The sequence below is a fragment of the Maniola jurtina genome, chromosome 19 (genome assembly GCF_905333055.1).
Source record: "Maniola jurtina chromosome 19, ilManJurt1.1, whole genome shotgun sequence".
In the NCBI taxonomy this organism is placed as follows: domain Eukaryota; kingdom Metazoa; phylum Arthropoda; class Insecta; order Lepidoptera; family Nymphalidae; genus Maniola; species Maniola jurtina.
This window is the reverse complement of record NC_060047.1, coordinates 6,348,318-6,362,114: the sequence shown is the minus strand read 5'-3', so window position 1 is coordinate 6,362,114 and position 13,797 is coordinate 6,348,318. Positions and strand designations below refer to the sequence as shown.

The 13,797-nt window shown below is 40.5% G+C and overlaps 2 protein-coding genes across 2 annotated transcripts; one reads left to right on the top strand and one right to left on the bottom strand.

Annotated features, from left to right (window-relative positions):
* Positions 1-503: 503 nt before the first annotated feature.
* On the bottom strand, positions 504-2,676 carry LOC123875132. Its single transcript, XM_045920810.1, has one exon. It carries the CDS (start codon positions 1,816-1,818, stop codon positions 505-507), a length of 1,314 nt encoding a protein of 437 aa, XP_045776766.1. The 5' UTR covers positions 1,819-2,676; the 3' UTR covers position 504.
* A 909-nt stretch (positions 2,677-3,585) lies between these two features.
* On the top strand, positions 3,586-13,296 carry LOC123875123 (probable cleavage and polyadenylation specificity factor subunit 2). Its single transcript, XM_045920791.1, has 13 exons — positions 3,586-3,951; positions 4,632-4,897; positions 5,552-5,797; positions 6,042-6,229; positions 6,539-6,762; positions 7,304-7,453; positions 7,914-8,112; positions 8,690-8,780; positions 9,062-9,248; positions 9,842-9,932; positions 10,565-10,679; positions 11,925-12,112; positions 13,152-13,296. Exons 1-13 carry the CDS (start codon positions 3,803-3,805, stop codon positions 13,242-13,244), a joined length of 2,187 nt encoding a protein of 728 aa, XP_045776747.1. The 5' UTR covers positions 3,586-3,802; the 3' UTR covers positions 13,245-13,296.
* Positions 13,297-13,797: the final 501 nt, after the last annotated feature.

Below are 13,797 nucleotides of genomic sequence, written 5' to 3'. Positions count from 1 at the left end.
CGGTTGGCATTCTTACACCCTTACAAAATTCAGTAAAATTAAGAATAGCATCACCCGAATATTGATTCGTTGGTAATGATACTTTACATTCAGAGCGCGCTGGTAAATCGAGAATGTACTCGGTATCGTTATATACAATAGGAATTGTCACTGTTTTAGTCTTTAATTCTTTATGTTTCAAATCAATTACCGCTTCTAGCTGCGTTAAGAGATCGTTGCCTATCAAACCATCGTACTTTGGGTCTACACTGTACACGTAGAATTTTTGAGATTTGTTGCAATTAAATGTTGGCATTAAAGGAATCTGAATTACTTCGTTATGTGAACTGGATGCATGTGTACTTGTCACTGTGAATGGTTCATGGTAAGTATATGCATGGAAATATGAGTTCGCGATACTGGGGCTCACAAAGGATCTTGTACTTCCCGTATCTATCATGAATTTACCATTAATTTCAGGGATATATATGTAGGGTAACTTTAGTTTCGTGTCACAATTTATCTCTATCCTTTCTCTATTTCCTTCGAGGCTGCTATGCAAAAATTTTCTTCATTATTTTCTTCAAGGTCAGTGGGCTTGCTGTTGGAAACTGGTTCATCTGTCTGTTCGTTCGCATATTCACATTCTATATTATAGTCCGGGTAACACATTAACTGTGGGTCATAAACATTATCTTGATCGTCATAGTCATAACCATAATAATCTTCATAAGGTAAGTTGTCTTCCTCGTTAGTCATAGTTAATTCGTTTAACTTAAAACCTTGTTGCATTTTAGGCTGTGATGTCCTCATGGATACGTCGTTAGTTGGTTGTTGGGGTTGTGGTGGTTTATACCCAAATTGCTGCGGGGGTTTGTACCCAAATTGTTGTGGGGGTCGGTACCCAAACTGTTGTGGAGGCCTGTACCCGAATTGTTGTGGAGGCCTGTACCCAAATTGTTGTGGAGGCCTGTACCCAAATTGTTGTTGAGGCCTATATCCAAATTGTTGTGGGGACATGTACCCAAGTTTATGTGGGGGCCTAATCCCAAATTGTTGTGGCTGAAAACCTAATTGGGGTCTATAACCCATGACTGGTTTTGGTGGTTGACCTTGACCTTGCATTTGAGGCATCTTCATTTGAGCGTTATTAAAATTGAATTTGGAATGAGGTGGTAGTTGGGGTTTGTAACCAAACGGTTGGGCGATCGCTGGCCTTGAACCCGAACTCGTAAATTGGTTATTACCATGCATACGATTACGCGTCTTGTACTGTTCCGTGAAGTTCACTTCCTCGAGCACCATACTCAAGGCCGTTTCTAAGGAAGTGGGTGCCTTTAGTCTAATAACTCTAACCATATGTTCGGGAAGATTATACAGAAACACGTTAAGAGCTGTGTTATTATATATAATTGCCTTGGAACGTTTCATCTCCAAGTCGTCGCATGCATTTACTTTGGACATCAATAACGAACGCACAGTTTGGATTCTATTACAAAAGTCGAGGAAACTTTCACCCGGATAAATTTTCAATGACTCTAACTCAACACTTATGCAAGCTTCGCTACGCGGGTCTCCAAAATGCTGTATTAACAAATCTTTTAACGCGGACCACGTAACAATGTCCTCCCGTTCGGAGAGAAGCGCAGCTGCATCATCTTTCAGGCGACTCGTTATAACATTAAAAACGTAAAGATTTTGTTCATCACTCCCCTTAAACCGATCAATCACATATTGACATTTTCGCAAATAAAGATTTAATTGTCTTTTATCACCACCAAACAAAGGGATTAATTGCACAATTTCTTTAGGTACGGATGAGACGGCCGCTGTTTCCATGATGATAGAGTAATGAAATGTTCAGAGGATGCAACTGGCTTTCGTATAAACACTTTTACTTACAAGTATAATCACACATTTAACACAGTAGAACACACAATAAAAACACAATGTAAAAATAAAATAAAATTATAGCATTAGAAATTAAATTTGTATAAGTTATAAAATATAGAGTAAAAGTGTAGTGTGCTACAATAAGATAAGTTTAAAACTTATGTATTTTTTTTTCAAATAATAAAACTCAATGAATTATATTCAATTCCTTTTAACTTACAATTATATATTTTCAACAAATTTAAAAAAAATTATTTCATTTAAATGAAGTCTCTATGTACGTAAGTGCTCTGTGCACATTCATATTCTTAGAATAGAGATAAGACCGCATAAGTCCATCCGGTGATATCAGGCGTTACAATACAATGTTATAGTGAGCAAGGTTTGATCTCTACAATAACAACTACTTATAATAATTATTAATATGAAAAGTACGGGAAATTGGAACAAGGATTGGCGAAAAGTTTCACTCACCCCCTCACCGCTACTCCCATTGCTTTTCTTGGCTTGACCGACGCAAAAGAATTTTAAATTTTGAGGTTCGTTTTGGATTTTCCTAAACCACGTAAACTACGGATTTTTTTCCGGAAAATCCTCACCAGGCTGCGCCACTTTTGCTTTTCTTACGGGAGCCACTAGATTACCCTGGGATTTTCACCAGGTACATATATATGTAAGGGAGAAATTAAAGACGTAATGCCGATTTAGAGGCTACTTTAATACTAATACTTATATGCGACGCACCGTCGCCACCGCTACAAAATGCTTACGTTGAACAAATCTAATCGAGAACGGATGGACGAGCCATAACTATCTTGTTACTAGTAGAAGTAAACACAGTTTATTATTTTGTTGCATTCCTGAATTACGCCCACAATTTTTATTTTTCATGTTATCTGGATAGTTTTCTATTCCTTAGCTGCACTAAAGCCGTGTGGTTAGCCTAGTGGTTGAACATCCGCCTCCTATACGGGAATTCGGAGGTTCGATCCCGGGCACGCACCTCTTACTTTTTAAGTTATGTATCTACGTTTTATGACATTATATAATTACTTGCTATTACGGTGAAGGAAACCTGAAAACCTGACTTCTCCATAATGTTCTCAAAGATGTGTGACGATTGCCAATCCGTGCATGGTCAGCGTGGTGGACTGTGCCAAATCCTTCTCATTCTGGAGGAGACCCGTGCTCGTTAGTGAGCTGACGATGGGTTGATCATGGTGATGATGATGAGCTGTATCTACTAAATAAATATCTACAGCTTCAGGGTTTAAAATGTTTTTGTTGTGAATAATATTTTTTTATTTTTTATTGTTTTCAATATTCAAGTCTGTAAGGGGAGAGCCCTGATGCCTATAACATACACGAGTGTACAACTTATTTTAGGCATCAGTGGTTTAACCTAATTCTTGGTTGTAATTTTATGGTGAAACAATAAAAGATTTATTTATTTATTATTTAAAGCGCAGGCCACAGTTGCGTAAGCTAAGCAAACAATATTAACGGTTTACTCGCGGTGTCGTCTGTGCTTAATGCTGTCAAATCCGAAAGTTTCTAAAGAATACATTAATCGGCACAGCAGAACTTTTGAATTATATAAAGACCATCTTTTTCTATAGGTATATATTGTACATTATTCGTATTCTGTGGTTTCGACTCATTTCCGAACGTTTTGACGTCAAATTCAACTGTCAATTTGCTGTCAAATACAATCACAAAATCAACATTATTCAAACAATTTAATAAACCGCGTCTCCGGTCTCGGCATTGCAAAATTTTTCATGATCTGATTTTCGTAGTTTTACAAAAAATATATTATAAAACATAAATATTACAAACATCAAGTTGTAACGCTGATTATACTAGAACAGTTTCCTATCCATAATGCAAGTATTTTAACCGGTATAACCTAACGTAAACGTACAAAAATATGACTTCAATTATAAAATTGCATTGTCTTTCTGGTGCTGGGGATGAATCTCCACCGTGCTATGTATTGCAAGTGGACGAATTCAAATTCCTTTTGGATTGCGGATGGGACGAAAAGTTCGATATGGACTTTATAAAGGAACTGAAACGGTAAGCATGAGGTTATGTTTACAAATGTTTAAATACCTACGATTTTCATCAACTTTTCAAGCAAATGCTAAAATTATCAGCACTGTCAGATAGTGATGATCTAACAACTCTTCTAGGATTACTGTGGAAGTCGAATGGATCTCTTTAGTCTGTTTGTTGTAGCAGCAAACATAACTGCCTTTCAATAGACGGTGTATTTCTCAGTAAGTTGCAAACTACACACTGCATCCATCACACCAGACCTAAGCCAATTTAAAAATTATAAAACTTGAGACCTCACTCTTATCAAACCAGTGTCAGGGTCATCAAATCTTTAAGATCCCTAATATAGAATGTTTATCATCACTGGGTAATCAAATATTTGTAAAACATAGAGTTCTGTTTATGTCAAGGAAGCAAATTGAGGAGCTCGCGAACAAAACTTTGTAATTACACTGCTCATCAAATTTTTTTTATTGAGACCTTTTTAAACCACCAAATACAAATCTCAACTCGTTTCCAAGAAAAATGGACCCAAAGCTCTGCTTAAATTGGGACAAAGTTCTTAGTTTTGATCAAAACAATATAATTGCACTAAAAGTTAAGCAGCTTTTATTCAGTTTTTTGTTACTCCTGTTAAATTTAGTTTCATATAATTACACTTTTTTGTTTCCCTATTTAAGTAACTCATTCCTTTCCAGACATGTAAACAACATTGATGCAGTACTTCTCTCTCACTCTGACCCATTACACCTTGGAGCATTGCCCTATGCAGTGGGTCAACTTGGCCTCAACTGCCCTATATATGCCACCCTCCCCGTTTACAAGATGGGGCAGATGTTTATGTACGATCTCTACCAGTCCCATAGGAATGTGTCAGACTTTGATCTGTTCACATTAGATGATGTGGATGCTGCATTTGACAGGATTACACAGTTGAAGTATAATCAGAGTATTGATATGAAAGGTGAAGCTTTATTTTTTACTAGACGGTGCCTTTTGAACTCTTTGATTTTCCAGGACAAAAAGTAATCTATATTATTCCCCAATATGCTAGCTATCTCTGAACCTTAAAAGTCAAAATTTATTTAATGAGTGGGTGTGGAAATCTAGCAGACACACTTTCCCATTTATAATATGGAGTTCTATTGCCCTAAGCTTATTTGTTTTTCCATAGTTACAGCACAAAAGATTAATTAAAAAGTGCAATAATATGGAAGTGGTACATAACATAAGCAGTTATTAATTAATTAATAATAATTAGTAACCTGAATAAGGTATTGCTATCTAAAGGATGATTTGACTGCAAGTGAGACCTAACATAAGAATCAAAAGACATCAATACTATTGAGGACTTTCGTATAACTTAATGGCCATAGGTTTTCAGTTGGACAAACAATGCAATTGCCTATAAACCTTATTATGCCTAAATGCTAACCCTAACTGCCTTATAGCTCATAAGCCATAAAGATTCGAAGAAAAACCTTAACTGTATATTTTTCTTCATATAGTAATTATAAACTTAATATTTTATTCTCGATTATAATGTGTATTAATCAAGGTGGTTACTTGCATTTATGATAAACACAAATATAATTCATATATTTTTTGCAATTTACAGGCAAAGGCCTAGGCCTTCGCATTACACCACTCCCCGCCGGTCACCTACTAGGTGGTACAGTGTGGCGCATTGCCGCCCCGGGTGAAGAAGACATAGTGTATGCCCCTGACTTCAACCACAAGAAGGAAAGGCATCTCAATGGTTGTGAGATAGAGAAAATTACACGTCCATCACTGTTATTGCTTGGTGCAATGAATGCTGATTATGTTCAGCAAAGAAGAAGATTGAGGGATGAGAAACTGATGAGTGAGTAAAAAAAAATGAAGTTGTAAATTCCAAGTCCAATTTAATTTAATAACTGTGAAATTAGACTGCAATGCAAGCCTAGCACTTTCGAATAGTGCTTTAGAATCTAATTAGTAATTAATTGTTTTATTATTAACTATTTAGTATCTAGTATCTAATAACTCTTTTTTTTTTTTGCGCCCCAACACAAACCTCTACTTTGACTATTTTAAAAAACAAAAAATAAAAATGTTACTGTTTTCAGCAACAATTCTTACTACTCTTAGAGGAGGAGGTTCAGTACTTGTATGTACAGACACAGCAGGGAGAGTCCTAGAGTTAGCACACATGCTTGACCAGTTGTGGAGGAACAAGGATTCAGGGCTTGTTGCATATTCCCTGCTACTGCTATCCAATGTCAGCTATAATGTTGTGGAGTTTGCTAAGTCACAGGTAAACATAAAGCTAATGGCTAAATACACAAATATCTCTCAGTACTTAAAAAAATCTTAAAAAATAAGTGTCTGTTTTCAAAAACGCCACCAGCCATCAAACCTCAAGAAATCAGTGTAATTTACAAAAAAAAAAAAATGGGTTTCCGAAAAAAAAATTAGTTCACTAAATCACATATAGATGGCTCTGTCTGTTATTAACTTGCACATAAAAGTGTACGATGGTATGGAACTCTTCATGACCTTGCACTTGACTAGTTTTTTTTTTGTATACAATTTGCATGTGTATTTTTATATTTTTCTTTTACAGATAGAATGGATGAGTGACAAGTTAACACGAGCATTCGAAGGTGCCCGTAGCAACCCGTTTGCGCTACGACATTTACAGCTATGTCACTCAGTTGGTGAAGTGACCCGGACGCCAGGGCCTAAAGTTGTACTTGCCTCCTTCCCAGACTTAGAGACAGGCTTTGCCAGGGACTTGTTTCTATTGTGGGCCCCACATTCACAGAATTCCATCGTTTTGACTGCAAGGTAAAATTAAACATGAAATCTTGTCTCTTGATTGGCAATCCAGGGGGCTAGTACCAATATGATTCCAACAGTTACAATTTTATTATTGTAATTGGCTGAATTAATTGTATTCTTACTGCAATTCCCTTTTAGCCAAAAATGTGAGTGTGCTAGCTAATCAGATTTGATTGCGACATAGTAGCAGATTGTCTGTTACTATTTTTCTCAAAAATACAAATAATGTAGTATAGAGCAGTAGATCTAGTACCGGCACTTGTGCTACATTATATGCAGTGTGAGTTGTGACTATCACAATCACGTCTATAAGTATATAATTACTGAGAATCTGTTTTATCTTTAAGGTTCTAATGTGTTTTACGTGTGTGTGTGTGTGTGTGTGTGTTTTCAAGGGGCTGAAGCAATCACCTTTTTAAATTGGATTAGCAAAAGTATACTCAAATCCTTCATGTTAGCTGTCCAGGTTCTCAAATCTCAGTCACGTTTTAGGGACCACTGGAGTTACAGTCATGGGGGTTTTCAATTTTAATCATTCCTTTTGTAGAACGTCTCCAGGCACGCTAGCGCGGGACCTCATAGAGAAAGGCGGCGATCGGACGTTAGAGCTTACAGTTCGGAGACGAGTACGATTGGAGGGAGCTGAACTAGAGGAGTTTCTACAGCAACAGAGAATGAAGGTCAACAATACTGTCAAGTATGTAAATCACTAGCTATATTATAAATGCAAAAATGTGTTTGTTTATTGGTTTGTCTTTCAATCACGCCACAACAAGCGACATATTGGCGACATATTATTCTTTGTATGGATAATGGTATAGTTAATAACCTTGAGCATTTCATTTTTCACGCTTTTGTCCTTCAACCACAGCAATAAATCAACGTATCCACGTGGCATGGTGCATGAATATACAGTGTGTTTTATTTAACTGGGACAGTATGAAGAAATTCAAAACCATAGACCCTATCCTACATATAGACCAGTGATCATATTAGAGACATTTAGAGATTGTGCAACCAAATTAGCTACAATTTCCTTGTATTACAGTAGTAACCTGAATAATTTATAGTAGCCGTAAGTGATTCAGTTTGCCGTAAATCCAAAAAATCTATAAAGTCAAAAAAATTACCAATTTTAAGAATTTTTTGGTTTTTAGAGAAGAAACAGGTGGTATATCATCAGACTCCGAGTCGGATAGCGAGTTGGAGATGTGGGTAGTGACGGGACGACACGACATCCCGGTGCGGAGCGACTCGCGACCCACGGGCTGCTTCAAGACCAACAAGCGACACCACGCCATGTACCCGTGCCACGAGGAGCGGACCAGAGCTGACGACTATGGAGAAGTTATAAAGGTGACTATTACTGCAACCAACAGACTTTAAGTCGGATAGTGAGTTAGAGATGTGGTAGAGTGGGTAGAAGACTGGCGGGGAAGGGCAAATTCACGGTTTTCGGATTTTCTCCTTTACTTGTGCTATAAGACCTACCTACCTGCCGAATTTCATGAGTCTGTATAGGTCAACGGGAAGTACCTTATAGGTTTTATTGACAGACGGACAGACAGACATACAAAAAAGTGATCCTAAAAGGGCTCCGTTCTTCCTCTTGACGTGCGGAACCCTAAAGTCACAATTAAATTGAGTATAACATACAACAACCATCCGACATAGGCTCAGATCTATAGAGCGTACTTTGATTTTGCTGACTTAAGTCAGAACTAAAACGAGACAGACCGATGTGAGCATTTAATGTTGTCTCGTTTTAACAGTGTCTTAAGACTGAGCAAAATCAAAGTACATTCTATAGATCTCAGCCTTAGAGTTGGAGATGTGGGTTGTGAATGATTACTGCTCCACAATTATTTTGAAATGTTTACATAGCATATTATTCTCAACAAAATTTAACAGGATTTATTTGTTCATCTTGCAGCCTGAAGACTATAGACTGGCTGAAATAGTCGATGCTGAAGGAGAAATACGCGACGTGCCTCCAGCGCCGCCGCAGAAACAGGAGCCCGACGGTAATGAAACTAACGAAAAATATTTGGTGTTTGAAATATATTTACATTTACTAACAACTAAGAAGTAACATGTGAGTAAAATATTCTAACTCATAGATCACGTATACGCGTATCATCAAGACATTGCTGTTTGTATTGTCTGCAAAATTAATCAAATGGCGGCCAAACATCTAGATCTCTGATCCCCAAAATATCGATATGATACAAAACATTCGCTGTATGACCAAAATGTTTAAAAATTCTTTTACACTAAGAAGCCACCATAAAGTATTTATTTTCAGTGGAAATGACGGAAATCCCGAGCAAGTGTGTGAGTTCAGTTCGCCAAGTACCCATCCGAGCCAGCATACAATATATTGAGCTAGAGGGGCGCTGCGATGGAGAGTCTCTGCTGCGAGTGGTGGCGCACGCCAAGCCCAGGGGCATTGTGGGCCTCCGAGCCGGCACTTCAGCCCTGATGACGTTGAAGTGAGTTCATTCCGCCAAGTGGCCATCCGAGCCAGCATTTAATAAATATATCTAGCTCAAGGGGTACTGTGATGGGGAGTTTCCGCTGCGAGCGGTGGCGAACGCCAAGCCTAGAGACATCGAATGCCTCCGAGCCGGCATCTCAGCCCTGATGACGATGAAGTGAGTTTATTCCGCCAAGTGGCTATCCGAGCCAGCATTTAATAAATATATCTAGCTCAAGGGGTACTGTGATGGGGAGTTTCCACTGCGAGCGGTGGCGAACGCCAAGCTCAGAGACATCGAAGGCCTCCGAGCCGGCACTTCAGCCCTGATGACGTTGAAGTGAGTTCAGTACGCCAAGTGGCCATCCGAGCTAGCATACAATATATCGAGCTAAAGGGGTGCTGCGATGGGGAGTTTCTGCTGCTGCGAGTTATGCAGCATACATCTGAAGCGAAATCTATAGTGCTCAGCTCCATCTGTTCCACTCTTTACATAAGCTATATGCATAGTTGTCTTCTTCTTGTATCTATATAGTGTCTTGGGAAGGGAAGTGTTGGTCATGTACCTCTGTCATGTGCTATGTGCTTAAATAACTTTTCGATTTCCAGAAAGCACTGTGAAAGTGAAGGCATAGAGAAAATCTTCGTGCCAAACCGTGGAGATACTATAGATGCTACGACTGAATCACACATCTATCAGGTAAGATTCATAATTATATTTTCAGTAGATAGTTGAATTATTTGAATTATCAGAAAAGATCAATTCGAATATGTCAGCTGACCTGCGTTGTAGGTTCCTACATTTTTGTTTATGAAAAATTGCTTTATAAATAATTAGAATTTCTTACTTATTTGTCCTCACATTACCAGTCCTATTTGGAGGGGCGTAATAATACTAGGGACCAATATGGCGGTATCCCGCGTGCCGAATTCTGTTCCAATGTGTCTTATTGAATTCTTAGTACAGAACTATATCTGGGCGGACTAATCATCTTCCGCGTGCATTTTCTTTTATTTAGCGCAATTGCACAGTTTTACCTACATCGCGACATCGCAGAGTCGAAGCATAATTTCATTCTTTGACAATTTTTATTCTTGTTTTTGCGTCTCTGTAATCTGTCTTGTGAGTTGTGTCATTTGGCTGTTCAGTCGTGACATATCATATTGCATTGCAAGACGGTGCACATAATTATTACATTGTCGGAAATTCCTATTTACAAGAAAATCTGTATTCTCAAGACGTATAGATCTGAGACAGTGTTGTGTTTCAATCTGCAGGACCGGCCTCCCTCCAGTTTATTTGCCACTTTGTTAATAAAAAGATGTCCACAGGTGAAACTGACGGACAGCTTGATGTGTGGAGTGTCGTGGCGCAGCGCGGGAGACGCGGAGCTGGCCTGGCTCTCGGCCGTCATCACGGCGCCGCGCGCGAGGGAGCCCAGCAGCGGTCAGTAGAATACGATATAGCAAATGTCCACAGGTGAAACTGACGGACAGCTTGATGTGTGGAGTGTCGTGGCGCAGCGCGGGAGACGCGGAGCTGGCCTGGCTCTCGGCCGTCATCACGGCGCCACGCGCGAGGGAGCCCAGCAGCGGTCAGTAGAATACGATATAGCAAATGTCCACAGGTGAAACTGACGGACAGCTTGATGTGTGGAGTGTCGTGGCGCAGCGCGGGAGACGCGGAGCTGGCCTGGCTCTCGGTCGTCATCACGGCGCCGCGCGCGAGGGAGCCCAGCAGCGGTCAGTAGAATACGATATAGCAAATGTCCACAGGTGAAACTGACGGACAGCTTGATGTGTGGAGTGTCGTGGCGCAGCGCGGGAGACGCGGAGCTGGCCTGGCTCTCGGCCGTCATCACGGCGCCACGCGCGAGGGAGCCCAGCAGCGGTCAGTAGAATACGATATAGCAAATGTCCACAGGTGAAACTGACGGACAGCTTGATGTGTGGAGTGTCGTGGCGCAGCGCGGGAGACGCGGAGCTGGCCTGGCTCTCGGCCGTCATCACGGCGCCACGCGCGAGGGAGCCCAGCAGCGGTCAGTAGAATACGATATAGCAAATGTCCACAGGTGAAACTGACGGACAGCTTGATGTGTGGAGTGTCGTGGCGCAGCGCGGGAGACGCGGAGCTGGCCTGGCTCTCGGTCGTCATCACGGCGCCGCGCGCGAGGGAGCCCAGCAGCGGTCAGTAGAATACGATATAGCAAATGTCCACAGGTGAAACTGACGGATAGCTTGATGTGCGGAAGGTCGTGAGAGGACAAACAGACCTTCTGTCACGTCGCAATCCGTTGCAAAAAAATCACTCAGTGAGTGAGTGATTTTTTCAAAATCTAACTCGACAACACTTGTTGCGAGAGATAGGCTTGCGATGGACAACAATCACGCTTAATAAAAAGCAATGATGAAGACTAGATTGGAGCGCGCATGCCTAGAAGATGCCTTTTCATTTTTGAAAGTATTTAGGTTATGCGTCGCAGGAAATACGGACGCCGGAAAGGGCATTCCACTTATCACATTTAGAAACATTTTACACAAATCTAAGTGTATGCCTTTTCCCGGGATGCAAGCTATCTCTGTACTCAATAAAATCGGTTAAATTGATGGGCCTTGGGCCTAGCAGACACAGACTTTCGCGTTTGTCAAATTAGTAAGGATTACATGTATGAAGGATATATGAAATTAACAGAAGACGCGGCGGACGACGAAATGATATCGCTCGAATCAGCCGGGCCTACCAGCGCGCCTCACGCGGCGTCGTTCATCAACTCCGTGCGCCTGTCGGAGCTGAGGGCCGCCTTGGCTCGACTTGGCCTCAACGCAGAGTTCTCAGCCGGGGCGTTGGAGTGCTGCAACGGAACCATTGCGATACGACGGGTGAGTTCGTTTTTTTTTTGATAGAAAGAATATTAGCCATGCTAATCATGACTAATACTCCCCTTTCCCCTCCAACTTAGCGTAAAGCTTGTGCTAGGTGTGCAACGTGCAATTTGAACTGCCGACCTTCCGGAATTCAGTCCGCTAGGACAAGCAGGCGTTTCTTTGCGGAAGTCGATGATACAAGGAACCAAAAGCGTAATTTGCTATAATCCGCTAAATCAAACAAATCTGTATGGTGTAACAAGCATGTGATATGCACCGCCCGCTCTCCCACTGCTAAACATGCAGGAAAAGCCAGCCACCAAGCAAGCGATACGCACCACCACCACACAGCACCACACAAATCCCAAAACCACTCGACACACTTTTCGCCCCGACACCGGAGCATCCTCAGGAGATATAGACCTTATAATGCCCAGTTGCAAATTGTAATTTATGTGTTTGCCTGGTTTAGCGGATTATAGCAATTGGTTCCTAGTATGCGTTATTATTACTGAGGTTGGTGAGTGAGGGAGTGATCATCAACAGCCCATTGCCGGTTCACCACTGAACACGGGCAAGTACCTACTCTCAAGATGAGAAGGGCTTAGCCATAATCCACCAAGCTGATCAAGTGCGGATTAGAAGACTATGTAGATCTCTTAGTTCTTTTCTTTCTTCTCTCTGGGCTGGTTTCCGCACTTAAACGTTTCCGTCTGTTGTGCGTGCGTTGCCCCTCCCAGAACTCTTACTTAGGCATGCAGGTTTCCTAATGATGTTTTTAATGTAAGTGATATTTGTGATATAGATGACTACAAGCAATAAGGGGTATTTCTGTTATCTGTGGAGAGGGGAGATCGTAATAAAGAAAACTATAACTGGCTTGCCACAAAAACTTACGAAGCGGTTTAAATAAACGCTAACCCCTTAAGATAATAGATTTATACATGTGTTTAATATTATGTGTGGTAAGACCATAACTCGCTTACCACAAAAAATTTAACTTTAGTTTAAACCATGCTTAATTTTTTGTAGTGAGACTTTTTTTTTTTTCTAGTTGGAGAACGGTCGCGTCGCTCTGGAGGGAGTACTTTCCGAAGAGTATTACAAAGTGAGAGAACTCTTGTACGATCAGTTTGCTATCGTGTAATATTAAGGCTGATTACTAGAATATATAAATAAATAGACTTATATAAGTAAATTTGTTTTATTTATGGGCCGGTGCACATATGGCGGAGCGCAGCGCAGAGCATTTTTCACAGTCAAAGTATTGCCGACATTGTCCTCATTGAAATAATATCTAAAATCAATTGTGCACCCGTGCGGATACTCGCGCATCCGTGCGCAATCTCGTGCGTGCTCGCGCATTCTCTGGTAGCAATTCGCGTACCTAATGTGTCACGCGATTAAAAAACTTCGCGGGCATGCTCTGCGCTGCGCTTCGCCATATGTGCGCTGGCCCTATTACTCTGGTGGCGGTGGTTACTGATTTTGTTGATGTAATTTAGATGCAATCATTAGAGAGTAGTAGTAGTAGAAAGTAGATTGAATAAGTAGAGCTACTTTACTAGTCCACTTTTGAATTATGCACTTACATTCAATCTTTATTACTGTATTAATTTCGTATTATATTAGTTTCTTTTTATTTTCAGCTCATTCAGTTTATTATAAAGGTTTCTTAAAATAAAACGTCTGTTTCTTCC